This window comes from Mus pahari, chromosome 6 (genome assembly GCF_900095145.1).
Source record: "Mus pahari chromosome 6, PAHARI_EIJ_v1.1, whole genome shotgun sequence".
Lineage (NCBI taxonomy): Eukaryota > Metazoa > Chordata > Mammalia > Rodentia > Muridae > Mus > Mus pahari.
This window is the reverse complement of record NC_034595.1, coordinates 28,614,021-28,627,348: the sequence shown is the minus strand read 5'-3', so window position 1 is coordinate 28,627,348 and position 13,328 is coordinate 28,614,021. Positions and strand designations below refer to the sequence as shown.

Here is a 13,328-nt window from a genome sequence, read left to right as displayed (position 1 = left end):
CTCCTTCTCCTCCTGCTCCTTCTCCTCTTCCTCCTGCCCCTGCTCCTTTTCTGCTTCCTTCCTTCCTTCCTTCCTTCCTTCCTTCCTTCCTTCCTTCCTTCCTTCCTTCCTTCCTTCCTTCCTCCCTCCCTTCCTTCCTTTCTCCTCCCCTTCCTCTACTCTTTTTTTTTTCTCCTCAATTGTTTATTCCCTAACAATAACAGGGCCCATAGTGTCCTCATTTAAATTCAGACATCATGTTCTCAAAATGCAGTGATTATAATATTCTCTAGGCTGTATGAAATAATTTGCTAACAGGAAGTACATTTTGAATATTTGCTATCAAGTAATCAGAAGACTGATATCTAAAACGGGCATCTTAGGTCCATTGCATTTAAATCACTGGCTAAAATTACCTTTGTGAATTTTCTTTTCTTTTTAAATTCAACAGCGTCTAGCCAGCTCAAAAGCTCACACCTCAAGATTCATCAGTGCCAATCTTCCATGTAATAAATTCAAAAACCGCCTTGTTAATATTATGCCATATGAATCCACAAGGGTGTGCCTGCAGCCTATCCGAGGAGTTGAAGGCTCTGATTACATCAATGCTAGTTTCCTTGATGGATATAGGTATCTATCCTCACCCCCTTGACAATCCAAAGCCTTGATATTTGCATGTGCTGTAGATTTATAACCACAAAGAATATCATCACAATTCAATGCCATTTTCTTTCTGAATACATCATCATTCAATTACTTGGTGCTGGTGGCTTATTTGTATATTTATTTTTAGATAGAATTAAGCAGTGTTAATTGTATTTATTGCATGGGAGAGTGGGGGAGTGTGTTTTTGTGGTATATGCACATGCTTACATGGGTGTGTGCATGTGAGCGGGTATGATGTATGTGTGTGTTTATACCGGTGTGGGTATGTTGAGGATATATGTGCATGTGAATATCAGAGAGCAGCCTTACATGTCTCCCTCAGTTGCTTTCCAGCTTATTTTTTGAGAAGGGTCAGTCACTGAACCTAGAGCTCATCCCTTCAGTTAAATTAGCTGGCTAATAAGACCTAGAGAACTACCTGTTACCTACCTACCATCTCCCTTCCAGGACTCTATTTGATTGCTGAGGATCTGAACAGTAGATCCTTTACCAACAGAACCATCTCCTCAGCCTCTGATTATCACTTCTTTTAACCTGACCTTATAACCTATTCTTTCAGAAATCATTTAGATCTGGAAGTTGATAAGGAAGCTATTTAGTGCCTTTTTTCATATATTTAATAGAGTATGTGAGCATTGTTTCTAGAAAACGGAATCACACAACTAAGAATTTAATTGATTTGTATAACATATGAAATTGAGCTACCAGTTTTACACTAAATTTAAATAACACTGTTAAAGACATCCATAGTAATATTAACAACATAATTGATTTTACAATGTCCCCAACATGTACTAAACAATCTTATTGATTATGTATCCTAATGGAAATCCCCTGCAATTGAATTAATAATATATGTAGGACTAGAATTAACAATTCCCAAATAAATGTGTGCATGTCTTCAAAATACGTTAGCATTTTCTTTTCATCCTCTCTACTCAGACAACAGAAAGCCTACATTGCTACCCAGGGCCCCTTAGCAGAGACAACTGAAGACTTTTGGCGCATGCTGTGGGAACACAACTCCACAATCGTTGTGATGCTCACCAAGCTGAGAGAAATGGGCAGAGTAAGTGTGTCACCCAATCTGGAAAACCACATCAAACTTATTAATTTACAGGTTTCTAAAAGATTCTGGACTTTAGCTGCAGCGACATGCAATAGTAGGGACAACTGAGTCAGTCAGTGGTACCCGATGACTTACATTCGACATATGCTTATTACTTTTTGTCTGAATAGGTTACAGTTTTATGATCAAATGGGCCATCATATCCTCATGTAATGCAACTTGAATTCTTGTCTTTCATTCTTAAGCCAAACTGTATTTTTCCCATTGAACATGGTTCTAGAAGGCTGCAAAATATTTCAACAGTTATAATACCAAGTTTGATTTTAAGAATAATTTTTCTGAAGTACATATCAAGTGGCATCAGAGAGATATTTGAAGAGCCACCACCTGGATAGCACTTTAAAGCAGGTTTGCTGTGCCGTTAGAGATAGTCTCATTCTGTCTCTTTTTATAAATTACATGATAGACTTATGGCTAAAACCCAACTCTTAGAACTCATTTAGAAAGCAAAAAGATATAAGGCCAAGAAGTTATCTATCTTGCCTTAATCTGCCTGCTCATCCTGCAAGTCTTCAGAGCTGCCGGGACCCCAGATCCCTCAGTTAACAGCTGATATTGAACTGGGTCATCTCAGGGGTTTCTTCTTGCTTTATCCCGCATGACTTCCTATTATAAACTGTAGTGGTATAAGAACAAGTGTGCTGATGTAGTACAGTACTATCAGCATTGCCCAAGGAATTATATAATTATTTAAATAATTTATACATAAAAGATAACTGCCCAGTTTAAAAGTCCAGTTCAAATGGTATTTAATAAGTAGCTATGATTTGCCAGACTCTGTGTTGAATTTTTTGGAAAAAAAAAATTACACCAGATAGTTTGCTTGTCTTTAGGAGAGAGATTCAAAAGATTAGGTACATGTCTTGAATTTTAGAATTTTATTAACAAGAGAACAAATGTAGATAAGCAAAACATTTTTACACCTTATAGAGTTTAACATTAATCTCTCCTTATAGGAGAAATGTCACCAGTACTGGCCAGCTGAACGATCTGCAAGATACCAGTATTTTGTTGTAGATCCCATGGCTGAATATAACATGCCTCAGTATATCCTGAGGGAATTCAAGGTCACGGATGCCAGGGTAAGTTTAGCTCATCGTCAGCTAGAAATTAGGGTTACATATACTCCTCTGGGAGAAACATTTTCTAATAACCATACTCAAAAGGAAAAGAAATCATGCATTGTAGATGACTTTAAAGGAAAGGAATCTGCAACATTCCTTCTATCTGGGAAGTGTTTTCATAAGCCCAGGCTTGGCTTCTCTTCAAATGTAACACCTGGAAGCCCAGCTTTGGGGAATGCAATGAGAGCTTGTGTTGGGAAGCATGTACTGATTGGTTGGCTGCACTTAAGTTCACCTTCTCAGCACATTCTCATTGGAGAGCTTTTGATTTCTTCATTACTTAAGGCTGTAAATATGGTGTTGTTTTTACAGTCCTTGAGGTCATATGGGCTTGTAGGTTAATTTGGTATGACTTTAAAACTGCAGAGCAATTGGCATTCCTTGGAAGGTTCTGACAAGCCTTGCACATTCTAATTTGATTCCTGGCATCGTCTGTTCCTCCATGTGCTAATGTGTCTGTCCACGAGAGCTGTGAACTCACAACCCTTGTTGGCTAATTTCCATTTGCATTTCTCACAAAGATTGCTGAGTCCAAGGCTCAGCCCTAATGTAAGAGGTTCTACACATAAACTTTAATATCTTTGCCATTAGCCACTCTCAAACCATGATTGCAAACACATCTTAGGGAGACTGGGTCAGTTCAAAGCTCCTCTTTAGTTTTAGAACTGTCATAGTGGGTGGGTTGACTAAAACTCCAGGAGACAATAAGTAGTTAGTTGATCCATTAGTTTTTTTCTGGAAAGAAGCTTTCGCTCAGTTCATGTTTGTAGATTGTCTACTAATAAGCCCTAGCTATAACACAGAGACAGAGGAGACAAAGACAGAATATGATTCACAGGAGGACAAGACTTGTTAATCCTAGAAAGTGGTATATCAAATACTCTGAATGTGACTACATCAGGGCTATCATAATACAAGATCTCATTTTTTGATTGCCCAAGTAAGCACTCCCTGATGCTTGTTACTATCCCTTCAGTATGAGTCAAAGACGATCATTCCTTAAAAGTAAATTTCCTAGCTATTTCTGGTAATTGAAAGGAGAATACAGGTTTAACCCATGAGGAACACATTTAACCTAGCTCCAAGTTAAACCTAATGACACTGAAAAAAGAAGGAGGGGAGCAGGTACTTGCTCACATCATTTTGAAAAGACTCTCTGTGCTTAGCTGCCAGAGGCCTTGTGTACACTGCCAGCATGCTAGTGATCTCAGGTTCTGAGTTCAGAAAGCCAGTTGGCCCTTGAGAATATAGCATTGTTAAGCAACTAACCTTTAAACAATCAGATGGTCTCTCTCCAAATAGTAAATGTTTATGCATCTGACCTGTTTTTGACGTTACTAGTGACTAAGGTCAAAAATGAAATCCCCAGGACACTCAGAGGACAGCTCTGCCATGTGCAGTTTCTGACTTTCCTCCCTTTACCCTCCAAAACTTTCCGAGAAAAAGAGGAAACAAAATCCACCTTCTATACTAAACATCTGAGAGTTACCAACTAAGCCAGATACTTCTTTTGTTCCTCTGTATTCTCATGGAATATTTGTGTTCTTCTATTAACTCTCAGGCATGTACTCTGCACCACTAGGATCCATGATGTGTACCCATGCTGAGTTAACCCATACACTCTTTTTTTTTCCATTTGCCTGGGATTGAGTTATTTGTACAAATCTTGCAAAGATGCATGCCTGGTCCATAAGAATCTTAAAAGGAAAGATTAAGTCCCAAGAATGTGAAGCAGGACACCACTGGGAATAGCTCTTCAGGTTGGATCAGTCTCAGTAAGCATGGGTAAAGTTCTGTGTTACCCTGGTGTGTCAAAGCAGGAGTTCCTGTTATCTCTTCTGCTACTGTTGTACTTCAAACCATTCCAAGAAGAATCAGAAGTAATTCATGACCTTCTATTATTAATGTGGAACTTCTTGAAAAGTTTTATATACAGTACTTAATAGAAATACCAGGTAAATGTGTCAGATATCCACCATGAATTTAGTGCTTGTGGACTTTGTCATGTGTACAAAACATGATAGTAAAAGAAGCACACCTATTTTGCAGATTATCATATTTTAGATATGGCTTGGTTTTTTGTTTTGTTTTGTTTTTGTTTTTTTTAGAATTTTGGAGTTGTCTTTATATGTTACTTAATTCCTGAAGCCAGTCAGGAAGAAACCTCTGATTAAAAGAGGGAAATGGTACAATACTTGCAAATAATCGCTTTGGATTCTGTATTGGCTCCTTTTTCTGTTTCTGTGATAAAACACTGACCAAAAGCAAGTTGAAAATGAAGATTTATTTGGTTACAGGTTTATCATCAAGTAAGCCAGGGAAAGAGCTCACATCAGGAATATGAGGGCGGGAACTGAAGCAGAGACCATAGAGGAACACTGCTTGCCGTGTTCTCCCATGTCTCTGTCACTCCTCTCGATTTCGTATACCAGCCAGGAGCACCCATTTAGGGGTGGCACTGCCACTGTTGGCTGCACCCTCCCCTCTCAATCACTAATCAAGGAAATGCTCAGTGATGTGCACACAGACCGTCTGATGGAAACAGTTCTCTAACTTAGGGTTTCTTCTCACAGAGACTTTGATTTGTGCCAGGATGACAAAAAACAACCCATCACACTGCCCTTAAGCTGGCATTCAAGCATCACTACATGGTTCGTGCTGTGTCTCACACATGGCTTGGAAATGTGGATCTCAGAACATGGTGGGGCAGCCAAGTCAACCACCTGGTTTATGTTAGATCCTTTAAATGCTGCCATTTGTCATGTGTGGTACTAGAAATATGCATGGCTGATATAACATGTCATTGCCACAACAGCAATTCTCTGATCTAGGTGACATGCCTGCATACTCCTGTTACAGTCCTTCTGTGAAGAAGCCATTAGACTGAATATCATATGAAGTGTGTGTGTGTGTGTGTGTGTGTGTGTGTGTGTGTGTGTGTGTGTGATTTGATTATCTCCAACTTTGAAGCTCAGAAGTGCTTCTGAAGAGGATAACTCAAATAGATTTGTAATTTAAATTTGTATAAATGTTGACAGTGTAGGCAGTAAATAAGACACTCGCATAACTAAGTTTCCACTGGACAGGCTCCTAACTTTTTTCTTCTCTTTTTATTTATTGGGGAAACAAAACCATGACTGTTCTTGTGGTCTTTGTACTTGCTGAATCCTCCTGGCATGCTGCTACATGCTGGCTGTGTGGCTTCGCCTCTAAAGGATGGCCAGTCCCGAACAGTGAGGCAGTTCCAGTTCACTGACTGGCCAGAACAAGGAGTGCCAAAGTCTGGAGAAGGATTTATTGACTTCATCGGCCAAGTCCATAAAACAAAGGAACAGTTTGGCCAAGATGGGCCCATTTCGGTGCATTGCAGGTGAGCAGAGTCACCAATGCTAACTGGACATTTGCGATGCTTGTCAGCTTTGAAAATGGGTGTTCTCTATTCCCTTTGCATACACGCTTGTTATGGTAAATCTGGATAATTGAAATTTGTTTTCAAAATGTTCTATGAGACATAATGTAAATACTTGTTTATTTTTTTCCGTAAAATGAAAAAAAAAATAGAAGAATGTTTTTATCCCCCAAATTGATCCCTTGTTAGAAAGAAAGAAAGAAAGAAAGAAAGAAAGAAAGAAAGAAAGAAAGAAAGAAAGAAAGAAAGAAGAAAGAGTGAGTTTCAAGTTGCCAGGAATTGTTGGTGTGTACTTAGAAATAATGTGTAATACTAATCTCTTTCAGTGTTTGCTTTCTTTTTATGTAGCTGCACTTACAACTGCCTTTCTGTATCTTTTCCTTTTGTCTCTTGAAAAGAACTGTGAATAGCTGCCAAGCCTTAATAGCAATCCTAATTCTTGCAAGTCAATAAGTGATTAGTATGGTGCCTCAGTTCAAAATGCAATTTGCTTGAAAATTGTTGCTATATCAGAAAATGAAGCACCTTCAATTTAATTATTTTCAACAGTTTCTAGAGCATTTTATAATTTAAGTCACTGAAGTTAATAGAAATACTAAGTGAATGCCTTTGACATCCACCATAAATTTAGTGCTTGTGGAAGCTGCTGTATGTGCGAAACATAGTAAAGGGAATTCACCTTTTTTTTTTTTTTTTAAATACTGTGTATTGGGATTCTATAAGTTTGAAGTTTCAGTTTTCAATATGTTTACAGTCAAAGTCTTAAAATCATTTATGTTTAAAATGTCTGGTGCTTTAAAAACATAATAAAAACCTATTGTTATGAATACCCTAGGAAGGAAGATCTCAAACTAGAAAAATTAGACATAGGCTTCAGGATACATATTCTTGTCCCAGTTCAATATTTTTTACAAAGGCATATACAATGAGCTTCCATTTTCTCTGCAAGTCTCTGTGATATTTTCTAGCACTGCTTTTTTTTCTCAAACTTGGTAGCATTTGTATTATGCTGCCAAAACCCCTTGCTATAGATAGGAAGTGATGTGTGGTCTCCAGTATTTAAAGTTGAAACATAATAGTTTTTTTTTAAATCTAGCATATAATTTCTTCTCCTAACTCAGACATACCTTTCCTTCATTTTGAATTCCTTGAAATAACATTTATTTCTAGCATATTAAACTAACTCAGTAAGATTCAATTAATTTAGAAGTTAATGAGGCAGATGCCTGTTCTTTTCTTAAAGTTTCTTAATAGAAATCCAGAAGTACTTTTTTTACTTATATTGATTAATCAAGTTAAAGGAAGATACACTCTAGAATATCTGGATGATTCAACAAAAGTGCCACAAGTCAGAGTCTCTCATGAGTTTGAGATGTTCAAGGTTGGAAGGCCATTCAAGATCACATGACTGTTGGTGGGAGCAAATATATCGAAGTCCTTTTTAACAACTGCTCACTGGTTTAAAGCCTTACTTAGCATTTTTCCTTAGATTCATGAGAAATTGCAGTTTGTAAAAGCATGCGCTATTTATATATGCCTGTCAGCTACATCCCAGAGTAAATGAATCCATCTATTTTCAACAGCCTGTGCCCAAGCCTTATACACAACATTTAAGTAAGGTCAATGAATGTAGGAACTTGTTTTCAGATTATTCAGTGTTCTTGATACCCAACCCCCTAGAAAATAGTTTTCTTCCTTGCAATTGGGAAGATGCAGAAATTATCTCAAGTTACGAAAGAAAGAGAAAGACATTCAAAACCTTGCTGAAATGATAGAAAGAGACTTGAGATATTTTAGCAGCCGCTCACCTGAAAATAAGCAATTCAGTGTAGAGCTCACTGGCTCAGAGCTGTACTGTCAAAGGGCCTTTTGAGAATCTGTTGAAAGTTACATCTTTCCTGAAATTGGGGTATAATTTGATATTTCTACAATCAATGAATGTTGGATACTCATAGTTTCAAAGGCTAAGAGAAAAACCTTACCATAACAGAAAGTTTACTATTCAACCTAATATTAACATTGAGGTGGTCGGTGTGCCTTTTTACATCATGCGTTGCCTGTTTTGATGATGGCATAACCTTCACAGATTATGTTATTAATATACCAGAAAGGAAGACTCTCCATAATAAATTCCTCCTTATTCTAATTTACTTCATACTTTATTTTCATAGAGTCAAGGTCTTCAGTTTTAGAGTTTATATGAAGAGTACAATCCTGTATTTGATCAGTTTATCCTTTTGCCTATTGACTTTATCATATTATTTCTTGACCTTTTCAGCTAAAGTTCCAGTGTTTTAAAAATGCAATCTACCTTATAAGACCCAATTCTAATTACGTATTCTCACATGTTATATCAACACATCACCTGGTAAACACATAGTAAAATCATTCCCACTTTAACCTCAACATGCTTGTGGAGAAACTGGAAATATGGAAGCTGTTCTAGTGAGCAAGTTAGGCCAGGACTATGAACACGTGACTCATGCTGCCTTTGTTCTCCCGGCAGTGCCGGCGTTGGAAGAACCGGAGTTTTCATAACATTGAGTATTGTGTTGGAAAGAATGAGATATGAAGGGGTGGTAGATATCTTCCAGACAGTCAAAATGTTAAGAACACAACGACCAGCCATGGTACAAACAGAGGTAAGAAAAAACTTGGTGTCACCTTCTAAAAACCTAAATCCTCTGTGGGTCCAAGATATATTTGCAAAATACAGAAGTGCAGTATGGGAAAAGCAACCAGTTGCTTACCTAGTATTTTCAAACCTTATCTCTCAACTCTTTAAATGTGGAGACAACACCAAAATCTTCAAACTGTCCTGAAGATTGTATGAGGTCCTAGAATGGGTTGAAATGCATAAATTCTTACCATCTTTAACTCGTAAAATATCTCTTTCACATATTTCAGTGTGTGTGTGTGTGTGTGTGTATTAATATAAACCTTGTACATAATTTTAGGTCGATACATAAAAAGCCAAGTGTCTGGTAGAGAATATTCTCTCAGCTACTTTTACTTTTCTGTTTTCTATTTGCTCACAGAGACACGGGGTGTTAGTGCTTCGTTTTATATGACTGGTCATATTAAATATTTGGAACTTAGAAATGACCTGTTTTCTATTCACTAATTAATATGTACATTTCTTGGTGTGAGGTCATGATTTGGAGAATCAGAGAGGTAGTATTTATATTCCTCAAATAGCCACCAAATTATACAATTTATATGTATTCTTCAATTTGCAGTATCTTCTACACTTTGATTTCAAAATACTACAAGCATTCGGCTTGCAATACTTAAAACATTATGTCACTCTGACAAACATAATGGGTGTTGGGGTGACAGAGGGAAATTGGACATTTAAAAAGCCTTAGCACTTAGCCAAACAACTTACTGTGACAAGACAGAAAAGCAAACTCCATTTATTTTGCATTACCATTTTTATTGTAGAAAAATGCACATTTAAGCAAAATAGAAGCTATCTACTTTCAGCCCCATTGGCTACTGAAAATAAGTTTCTTTTATGGGGAAAAATCCTACTTTTTTCTCATCCCTGTGGTTATCTGTAAATTGTAATTTTTCTATCTCCCCAACAGTGTTCCAATTTATTTCAATATGACAGGTCCCCTCTTTGTGCGAGAAAAAGCATGTTTCATATTTTTCTATTTTGGTGTTAGTCTTCGAGAACAGACAACTTGCAGTCGTACTGAATTTTAGGACAAATGTTGCAGGTACTTTGAATGTAGGCAGCCATTCTCGGGAGTGAGAAGGCAGAAAGTGCAGCGCTCCATAAGCATTTTGTATGCCTGCTGTTCTTGCACAACTCCCTTTCAGTTCTGTCTTAGTTAAGGTTTCTATTCAATAAAACACCATGACTAGAAGCAAGTTGGTAAGGAAAGGGTTTATTTCACTTACACTTCCATAGCACTGTTCATCACCAGTGGACAGGAACTCAAGCAGGGCAGGAACCTCAAGGCAGGAGTTGATGCAGAGGCCATGAAGGGATTCTGCTTACTGGCTCATTCCTCATAGCTTGCTTAGAGTGCTTTCTTAGAACCCAAGACTACCAGTCCAGGGTAGACCCCACCCCCAACGTGCCTGGCCCATTGACATCAATCACTAATTAAGGAAATGTCCCACTTGCTTTTCTAAAGCACAGTCTTATGGAGGCATTTTCTTTAATTATTTATTTTATTGGATATTTTATGTATTTACATTTCAGATATTATCCCCTTTCCCGGTTTCCCCTCCAGAACCCCCTTATCCCATCCTCCCTCTCCTTGCTTCTATGAGGGTGCTCCCCCTCCCACCCACTCCTACCTCACCACCCTGGCATTCCCCTACACTGGACCGTAATATTCATTGGAGGTATTTTGGCTTGGAATTAGGAACCTGTATTGGGTTGACTGGTAAAGTTAAAACCCCTACATGGTTAATTGCTTTTGTTCATTGTCTGTTGTTCATCAGGCTGAATTAAAGTGGTAGCATTGCTGCTCTATAGATATAATTTTTCTTTACAATACTGGTTTTATTTCTTAATTAAAATATCTATTTTCTTCATTTCTCCCCCATACCATGTGTCCTACAGGATCAATACCAGTTCTGCTATCGAGCCGCACTAGAATACCTGGGCAGCTTTGATCACTATGCAACGTAGAAACCCCTGACCCCTTCTGGATTTTTACTACAGGCCCTTCGCTATCCATGGAGTCTCTTCTGAGCCATACAGGGCACTTGAGAAGTCCTTCTTAACTTCTAGCTAACAGCCACTTAGTGGGACTATTACAAAACAAAGAAAACAAACTCTTTCAAGTGGACCAAGAATTCACAGTTTAATCATCTAACCTGAAAAATAATAACAAGAATCCTGACTTAGGAGGAATCTGAAGAATTTTATTTACAGATACCTCAAGGATTCAAAATAAAGGGAAGAAGAAATGACAGCAAAGAACCACCGTCTTGTTGAGGATTGCTTGATAGGGACAGAGAGCTTGCCTGTGGGCCTCAGTTCAGCAGAAGGAATTTGCTGGTATGGCTTCTCACATAAGGTGGACCCTGCTTCAGCATCATCCCTTTCCCCGTGCCACTCATACTTACATTTTAGGGGTAAGGGTGGGGATGTTTAAAAAAAGAAAGTCCTTGATTTCATTTTTGTGTTGTAAAGATTCTGCTGACCTGTGCTTCATTTCTAACTATGTAAACTTTTTTTTTTTTTAAACAAAATGTATCATTCGATAAAGTAAACTTAAAACGTTATGTAATTCTTCCTTTTTTTTTTTTAATTTCTAAACTCTAGGTCTTTTTAAGCTGTAGAACGGTTATCTGTAATATCTTACTGTAGAAATATCGACTAATTTGAAACGTTGCACATTTTTTTGTGCAGTGCTCAGTCTACAGTACCTGTCTCAACAGCTGTTACTCACATGTCTGTTTTGTATAACTGATGAGAAAGTGCCCATTCTCTGCAAGCTTCAAGGGGACTTTTGTTTTGCTTTGTTTTCTTTTTGGAATCAACAGGGAGGCGCAAAGTATAAAGTTGCTGCTAACTTGTATATATACATAGATATCTATATTTTAAGGGTATCTATGTGTATATAGATAGTATGTCCACACAAAGATTTAACTGCCATTCAGTTCTTCCATGGTTTAGGTTTTGGGGGGTCTTTTGTTTGTTTTAATTTTTTTATTTTTAAGTATAGAAAACGATTGTAAGCATCTTTTTCAAGTTACTTTTAGTATTGCGGAACTTTAATTTGTAAAGGGAATTGAGGAGTGCACATCATTGATTATTGAGCCTCGCCCCTATCTTTCCGGCCTTGTATTCCCCCATCTACCCAACCATATCCACAAATACTGTTTTGTTAGCCAGGCTTCCGACAAAATTCAATATTTCTAACACTCTAGTGCAATAACAATTGTTAAATATCTAAGAGGTGTGCATGTGGGAAAGGTCAGTGCATATCCCTTTAGGAGGGAAGAATGTTGTAATATATCAGCTATCAAGTTGTTCTTTTTTTAAAAAAAAAGTATATTCAATCATATATTGTCTATAGTACGTGCTATGAAATTTGCATTTATGATATGTAACAGGGGCAAAGCCAAACTCATGTTACTCTTTTCAGTCAGAAACATGTTGTGGCAGCGGCGTTCCTGGGAGGCGCTGTGCTCTTTCATTCGGTTTTAGTTCTGCATTTAGAGTGCCTTATAATTGATACCTATTTTAATAGCATTTCCTTTTACCTTTCGGTTCTGATTTCCATTAGGTGTTCATATTTGTGTCTCTTTCAATTAAAACATTGTCTGTCCACCACATGTATATAAACTCTTTGAATAATATGCATTCCTGGTTTTTAGCCAAGTGGGGGATGTTAGTGACTGTACCAGCCCAAAGCACTTGGATAATCAGGGCCTCTCCTTTCCTCATTGTCACATCAGGAAGAGCAACTTGTTTCACTTCAGATCCCTTCAGATCTGCTCTGGGGCATGCAGTAACCACCAGTCTTACTCATAGAAACAACTTCGGGATATATTTGATATTCCATTAGGATTTTTCTGAAAGGGGCAATAAAATATATATGTATGTATGTATCTCCCCAAACATGTCCATAGGAAGCCATGGATGATGGCATGAGTTTGCCACATGCTATATGATTTTAAAGTACCCTCCACAAAAACTCTGAAAGAGTTTTGATACAGGTATAATATTTTGGTTTAATTTTAGCTTCATGATGTTCTGCATGGAAGGGCATTTGTTTTCACATCTTCCCATCACTAGCAGAATAAAATCCTAGAGAGACCAAACACTCGCAATTATCATATTTGAGCTTTTTTTTTTTTGTAAAAAAAAAAAAAAAAAACCGAAAAAACAAAAATTTAAAAAAAAATGAACAAAAACAAAAAAAGAGAAAAAATAGAAATATATATATAATACTAAAAAAAAAAAAAAAAAAAAAGTAAGGAAACAAGTCTCTTCTTTCAGTTAATTTCCCTTTCATCTCTTTGTAGCCAGGAGTTCAAAGACAAATTT

At 37.3% G+C, this 13,328-nt stretch overlaps 1 protein-coding gene across 50 annotated transcripts in view; it reads left to right on the top strand.

Annotated features, from left to right (window-relative positions):
* The window catches only part of Ptprd (protein tyrosine phosphatase receptor type D), a 2,152,432-nt gene extending 2,139,295 nt beyond the window's left edge, over window positions 1-13,137 (top strand). For 27 of the 50 annotated variants that reach the window (XM_029539535.1, XM_029539530.1, XM_029539528.1 and 24 more), the window contains 6 exons: window positions 431-609; window positions 1,588-1,714; window positions 2,731-2,856; window positions 6,114-6,268; window positions 8,814-8,949; window positions 10,890-11,003. In XM_029539535.1, the coding sequence (XP_029395395.1) occupies window positions 431-609; window positions 1,588-1,714; window positions 2,731-2,856; window positions 6,114-6,268; window positions 8,814-8,949; window positions 10,890-10,958 (792 nt within the window). In that variant the 3' untranslated portion in view covers window positions 10,959-11,003. Of the gene's footprint in view, window positions 1-430; window positions 610-1,587; window positions 1,715-2,730; window positions 2,857-6,113; window positions 6,269-8,813; window positions 8,950-10,889 lie in introns of all 50 variants that reach the window. The other 23 variants (XM_029539561.1, XM_029539552.1, XM_029539551.1 and 20 more) reach the window with 2 other exon arrangements.
* The last annotated feature ends 191 nt before the right edge of the window (window positions 13,138-13,328 follow it).